Here is a 7,591-nt window from a genome sequence, read left to right on the forward strand (position 1 = left end):
GCAAAACTCGAGGTACACGAGGCATTCTGGAACGGAATGCTTGCATAAGTCGGGGAGCGTCTGTATTCTTTGCAGCCTCGCAGTCATTCCTGAACATGGGAAACTGAATTTCCAAGATTAACAGTCTTGGATTCCTTTTTTTTTCGAACAAGCCACAGAATACAGTTAAAACAAAGAAATCGAAGCTATGACACAGAGAATTCACTATTAATTCATCACTTGTTTATTGATAAGCACAAATCCCAATAATTATATTAACTGAGAACAAACCTTCCTGTTTATCATCCTTCTAAAGGCGTCCTTCATCTCCTTGTTCCTCAAGCTGTAGATCAGGGGATTCAGCATGATAATTATGAGTATATAAAACACAGAGATGATCTTGTCTGGGTCTGTGGTGTAGTCGGAACTGGGTTGTAAATACATGAAGATCACAGTCCCGTAGAAAATTGTTATGGCCATCAGGTGGGAGGCGCAGGTGGAGAAGGTTTTGCGTCTGCCCTTGGCAGAGTGGATCTTCAGGATGGCAATGAGGATGTACATGTAGAAGAATAGTACAATGAGAATCGTAGTCATGACCACTATAGTGGACAAGGTGAAATACACTGTGTTAGCGTTGTGGGTGTCAGAGCAGGACAGCTTAAGGATTGGGGGGATGTCACAGAAGAAATGGTGAATGACATTGGAGTCACAGAAGGACAGGGTAAATTATAAATGGAGTCTGAAGAACCGCGTTCACAAAGCCACATATGTAGGAAGCAACCGCTAGTAACACACACAGTATTGTTGACATGACGAGGCTCTAGAGCAAGGGGCTACCGAGTGCTAGGAAGTGATCAGATGCCATTACCACCACCAGGCAAAGCTTCCTTGTTAGTCTTTAAGGTGCCACAGGACTCCTCATTGTCTTTGCTGAAACAGGCTAACCCAGCTACCCCTCTGAAATATACGGCATTGGTGGGAGTAACATTACATGAGCATTATTATTGATAGTACTTAATTAATTCATTAGAATTAGGCTTAATCCCAACCCCCTTCTGTTAGGTGCTGTACAAACATGTAACAAAAAGACAACCTCTGGCCAAAGGAGCTCGTAATGTAAGCTTAAAATAAGAGACAAGAGGTACAGATGGAGAACAGAATAAGGTGACAGAAAGATGATTGAGAATAAAGCTGTATAAAAAGTACAGAGAGCCTTGTTCAGAATTTTATTTTTTAAAATATTTTTTATATTTTAATTGATAATATCAATGTTTATTTTTAAGTCTTTTTGTTTTAAATGTTCAAACCTTTACAGTCGCAAGAAATTATGGGAGATCAGGCAATGGGAGGTCAGACATAATTTTTTTAATGACAGCCAACACTGAGATTCAAAAAGTTAAAGCTTTATAACTGTTAAAACACGAATTGTCAACATCACATGTCAAAATAAATATCCTTAAATCAAACTCTAGTACATTCTCAAGCTGCAATTTTTCTTACTCTTGCCTAGCTGTACATTTCAATTATTGAAAGCAATATTTTTTTCATTGGTTTGTGTGCTTGTGGTGAAATCAACATTTACCAACATTTTTTTGAGAAAAGTCTATTCCTTCCAAGCCTAAGTATATATGATAGCACTGTTGAGAATAGATGTATATAGGACTGGTCTGAGTATAGATGTGATCAATATAAAGACAAGTGCAAAGTACTTCACTCTGGAAGGAAAAATCAAATGCACAAATACAATGTGGGGAATAACCCGCTAGAGAGAAGCGCAGCTGAGGTGGATCCGAGAGTTCAAGTGGATCACAAGTTGAGTATCAGCCAACAATGAGATGCAGTTCTGAAAAAGGCTGTCTGGGGTGTATTACCAGGAGTGTTGTATGTAAGACCAAGGCAGTAACTGTTTGGCTGTACTTGGCACTGGTGAGGCTGCAGTTGAAGTTCTGTGTCTAGGTTTGGGAGTCACACTTTAGAAAAGATGTGGGCAAATAGGAGAGAGTCCAGAGGGGAAAAACAAAAATGACAAAAGGGGTTTGCAAAATCTGATTTGTTAGGAAAGATTTAAAAAAAATTGGGCATGTCTTGTTTTGAGACAAGACGACTGAGAAGGGACCTAATAACAGTCTTCAACTATGTTAAGGGCTGTTATAAAGGGGATAGAGATTAATTGTGTCAGGCTCACAAAGCCCTTATGAGGCCCAGACGATAAAGAGAGCAAAAGTATTGAATTCTCATAGTGCAAGTTCCATACTAAGCATTAATCAGAGTAACAGATTAAGACATTAAAGTTAGAAACAAGTTTTATTTTATTTTAAATCTCAGATAACCTTTCAGGGCAGCATTTCAAATAGATTAATGGTCAAGAAACAAGGAAGGGTGTCTGTTGGAACAACAACATAATGACAGGACATTAGGTAACATTGTTCCTCTCAAGCAATCATAAAACGTAATTTCCACATGCTACATCAGTTCTTTGAGGTTCATTTAATTCCTGTACAACATTTGAGATACACAAATGAAGGCAGTGACACATAGACGATACTCCTCTCCTTCTTCCAATTGTTCTTCTCAATTGACTGGAATTGTCATGGTGAACAAATTAGCTGAGAATGTTTTTCCAGTCTACCACCCTCTTAAGAGCATCCTTAATCTCCTTGTTCCTCAGGCTGTAAATAAGGGGGTTCAGCATGGGGACCACCAGGGTATAAAACACAGCAGAGATTTTCTCCTGTTCCAGCGAGTAGGTGGAACTGGGTTGTATGTGGCTTAAGCTCACAGGTCCATAGAGCATGGTGACAGCTGTCAGATGAGAGGCACAGGTGGAGAAGGCTTTCCGCCTGCCCGCAGCGAAGCGGATCCTCAGGATAGAGAAGAAGATGTACAGATAAGAGATGATGATAATCAGGAGGGTGGACGTGGCAAGAACCACAGAGAACATTATGAGCAAAATCTCACTGATGCGGTTATCAGAGCAGGCGAGCTTCAGCAATGGGTTAGTGTCACAAAAGTAATGATTGATGACGTTGGGCCCGCAGAATGACAACCTCAGCAAGCCACATGTGTGGGTCAGTGAGTTCACGAGCCCCCCTACATATGAGCCGGCCACTAGACGAAAACAGACTCTCTTAGACATAACAGAAGTGTACAGCAGAGGGTTACAGATGGCTACATAGCGGTCGCATGCCATCACGGCTAGCAGGAACCCTTCTGTGGTCACAAACACAATGAAGGAGAAGTGTTGGGCAATACAGGCAGAGTAAGAAATGTTTTTACTCCCCACTAAGAAATTCACCAGCATCCTCGGAGCGAAGACTGAGGAATAGCAAAGGTCAATGACAGACAGGTTACTGAGGAAGAAGTACATGGGGGTATGGAGTCGGGGATCAACCCTGATCAACATGATCATCCCGAGATTCCCCACCAGCGTAAGAATATAGATCACCAGAAACACCGCAAAGAGGGGTATCTGCAGCGCCTCACGATCTGTCAACCCCAGGAGGATGAACTGGGTCACCATGCTGTGATTGCCCTCAGCCATTTAAACAGGGGTACATGAAACCATACCTGCCGGGATAACAAGAGAAAGCAGCGTGGAAGAAGGAAATTTCATGGCATGAATTAAATCTGAATGACACCACTGGGCTTGAGAGTCGGTAGTGAATATCTTACAGGAAACCAGCCACCCTGATGTCTGGGAAAAGTTGAGATGGAATTTTTGATTTACACTCCCTTTTCATGAGGACTGGGATTTTCAAAGCTGTCTAGGAGATTTTGACATCCCAGTCTCCATAAAATTGATTGGAATTAGGCATCCAGTTCCCCTTGGGGAATTTCCAAATTCAAGCACATTCTTACAAATTTTCCCCAATGAAATATACCTGCATGAGTTATGAGTTTACTTTATATTGTCTGCTCACTAAGGGTAAGTTAGAAAGCTCTCGTACTTGGGATCCTATTCTCTGGGTTCAGACTCCTCACAGATAACCCTTTTAGATGACTACAGCATCTCAGTTGTGTCCCAGTCACTTGGTTACTGCTGCTTCATAACATATCCCCTGTTGCTAATCCCAAGCGTTTGAAAACCAGGAACCAGGCTTCCAAAAATCATGCGATTGGTTTAAAATCTTGAGATCATTTTAAAATAATACAGAAAGGGTTTAGAAAGGGTAGATCCATCTTTAGGATATATAGGGTCCTAAGAAGTATTTTTAAACCCTGTGCCCAATGGCAGCCTTAGGGGGATGACAGCAATTTTTTTAGAGTTGTGATTTTATAATCTTCAGCAACATACTGATGAAATATTTTTAAAGGAGATTTTAAACGTAGCTCCGGTAGACTAATATGTTCTGAGTAAATATTACAGTGATGCACAACTGTTTTTGTCAGTAAATTCAGAAACTGACAGTATATACCCAGGAGCTGGCAAATGCCCATTAAATGGTTCCATTACCACTTTAATGGCTCTTTAAGAATTTCAATGTTGTGCTAATAGGTCTGGCAGGCTGGAGGCTTTTTCACTTTTAAGTTAACTTGATCCCTTCCAGAGGAAGACTCACCAGGCTGCAGCAGCCACCAGCAACAGGGATAGGAAGAGGCGGGTAGGTGGATATTAAGACTCAGGGGTGGCCCAAATTTTCAGGTGCCCTACACAGCTGTGTTTGCTGCCTATGCCTAAGGGTGGTCCGGAGAGAAGGGCAGGGAAAGGTTTTGTTTTGTGCAAGATTTTGTTATTTCAGAATTTGTTGGGTTAGGACCAAACCCCCAGTATTTGAAAAGTCTCTGAAAAAGGGAACGGATCCCTGGAGCCATGGACCCTGGAAATTTTCGGTGTCCCCACCCCCCAGGGCAATGGCATGTGTAGCAGCTCCAAGGCTGTGGACTCTGGTTGCTAGCAGGCAACATGGCAAGTTGCCAAGGAGCTGGGCAAGTGAACTAGCAGAAACCAGGCAGGATTCTCATGTAGGCAAAGTTTCCCCAATTCCGTGGTGCTGCAGTGAAATTGGCCCGTCTTTGAGAAATGTTTCAATTTCATTCAGTCAGCAAATTGCAATGGAACAATGTTTCTGGGCCCTGAAGGGGGTCACGTTTCCAAGCTTTTCTTAGCAACTCTGAGGGCTAGAAACATACTTAAAAAAATCTGAGATTCTTAAGTGATCACATGGCTGAAGGAGCTGGGGCTTTAAGAGAAGCACCAAATATCATGAGAATTGGCAACTGTGCCTTCGGTCTATGCTTTCCTTCTCTAGGAGCTTTCTGGCCACTTGTCTCCAGTCCCAACTGCTTACACCTACTAGTGGTACACAGTGCCAGGTCCTTCATCTCTCTGGGCCATTCACCATGACACAGGAGTATGAGGTAGACAGGAAACGGTGAAGGAATAATGTTGGCACAGAAGTGACAATGGGATGCTGTGTGCAAAGCAAGGCTCTGAAGGAGGGAGGCAGGATGCCTGGAAAAGGTAGCATACAGGGAATGCCGGAAGCCACAGGTGAGAGAATAAGATAAATGGAGAAGTTGCTGTGTAGACAAGGAGTGTGAGAAGAATGGGGAGGAAGAGAGAAAGAAGGAAGAAAGAAGGCTGAAGAGACATGAAGCCAAAACTATGTAACACCTCAAAAGTGAGGCTTTCTCCATTTGCTTCCTTCTTCTGGCTCCCCCTTCCCCATTTCATCACACACAAACAGCTTGTTTTCAAGCCAAGGCCCTTCACAGGCTCTCAACACCTTGAGGATCCTCTGTTATTGCAATGTCATCTACCACCTCCGCCTTTCCAATGCTACCCACTGGTCACATTTTTCAAACAAACACAAAGATGTCTGGAGCTGCCGCAGTGCAAATAATTATTGTTATTTCCCCCTTATGGTGAGAGATTGGCCACACCACAACCCACTGGATCCAAGTGTCTGTCCTCCCCCTCCCCCACCCCTACTCACATCCATACACAACACTGGATAATGGTCAGACTGGCGCTAGGGGCATTAGTCTGAGATCGGCCTTTTAAATCCTGGCTCTGCTACAGAATACCTGTGTGATTTCGGACAAAGATTTCCTCTTTGCCTCAATTCCCTCTTTATTAAATTTGTATAATAAACCTTCCTTTCACCCACCCTCTTCTGTCTTGTTTCTTAGCCTATAAGCTCTTGAGGGCAGGAACTCTCTCTTACTATGTGTTTTCGGTGAACCCAGTACAGTGGGGGCACTGATCTCTAACTGATAACACAACAACAATAAATACAAGTTTTACAACCCTGACTTATCTCTATAATTGGCTGTAACAAAAGCCCAGAATCTGAAAATCATCAAAGGTTACAGAAGTTGGATCTGAATCTGATTCCAGATCTCTGAAGTGTGTAACTCAGATGCATCTCTATGTACAATACTGGATTCTTACCTAGTATCCACCTGGACCTTTCAGGCTCTTTTTCATGAACCATGTCCGTTTTCACTGTTATTTATCCTGAGACAGAAAAAATGAACAAACAAACAATGTTTGTTTCAAGTTGCCAAAAGGTTGACTACACTAACATCACACGTCTAAGTAAATGGAGAAAATGAAAAGTTATGTTTAGGAATCAGAAGGGAAGAAAAATAGTTATCCCACCTCCACTGAAGGAAAGAGGTATTGAACCATAGCTGCTGGTGGATGAAAGTGTTCACTCACTCTTCATCCCTAAGGAACATGTTAAGGCACCACAAACCTTATATATTCATTTCTGTGGCATTTAGGGATCAAGTCTCCGAAGTACGTTACACCTTCAATTATAGTCTCAAGCCAGGCATAGAGGGGTTCATTACAATGCCCTCCGTGGTGCCCTATCTTACCTCCAAACGATGCACGTGCTAAGTAGGTTTCTTTATTATTCTTTGCTTAGTTTTACAGAAAGCTCTCACTGTTTTGCTAAGCCACAACAGAGGTCTCAGGGGCAGTGTAACTGAAAATGAATGGCTAAGTCTGTCTTTCCGTATGGAGGAGTCGGTGAATTAAGTGTCAAAGTTAAGCTTAAAAGAAATCCAGACACGTTAAACTATGGAAAGAGCACAGTTACAGCAATCAAACAACTTTAACTTTGTAAAGCACTAATTGTAAGGCTTGGCATCCACACAGAGCAGAGTTTACCACTCCTCATGGGGTAAAATTGATTTTTCATACATTTTAAGGCCAGAAGAGGACAATATGATCATCTAATCTGACCTCCCGCATAACAAAACCTTGTCCAATAATTTCTGTATCAAGCTCAAATTTTATTATTATTATTATTATTATTATTATTTTATTATTTTATTTTAGCTCTAACACATCATTTAGCTAGGTATCCAGTTGGGAAGACTTCAAGTGGCAGACAATCCACCATTAGCAGGAGTGTTGTAAGCAAGCCACAAGAAGGAATGCTTCCACTCTACAAAGCTCTGATAAGACCTCAACTGGAGTATCATGTCCAGTTCTGGGCACTACATTTCAGGAAACATGGGGACAAATTGGAGAGAGTCCAGAGAAGAGCAACAAAAATGATTAAAGGTCAAGAAAACATGACCTATGAGGGAAGATTGAAAGAATTAGGTTTGTTTAGTCTGGAAAAGAGAAGACTGAGAGGGGACATGTTAACAGTTT

At 42.0% G+C, this 7,591-nt stretch overlaps 1 protein-coding gene across 1 annotated transcript; it reads right to left on the reverse strand.

The window, feature by feature from the left end:
* Window positions 1-2,581: 2,581 nt before the first annotated feature.
* Window positions 2,582-3,520, reverse strand: LOC144266380 (olfactory receptor 5J3-like). The gene has a single exon (XM_077819836.1). It carries the CDS (start codon window positions 3,518-3,520, stop codon window positions 2,582-2,584), a length of 939 nt encoding a protein of 312 aa, XP_077675962.1.
* Window positions 3,521-7,591: the final 4,071 nt, after the last annotated feature.

The sequence above is a fragment of the Eretmochelys imbricata genome, chromosome 6 (assembly GCF_965152235.1).
Source record: "Eretmochelys imbricata isolate rEreImb1 chromosome 6, rEreImb1.hap1, whole genome shotgun sequence".
In the NCBI taxonomy this organism is placed as follows: Eukaryota; Metazoa; Chordata; order Testudines; family Cheloniidae; genus Eretmochelys; species Eretmochelys imbricata.

What these genes read in the sequence shown, in the direction of transcription:
- LOC144266380 (XM_077819836.1), bottom strand. Translation starts at nt 3,520, where the DNA reads ATGGCTGAGGGCAATCACAGCATGGTGACCCAGTTCATCCTCCTGGGG.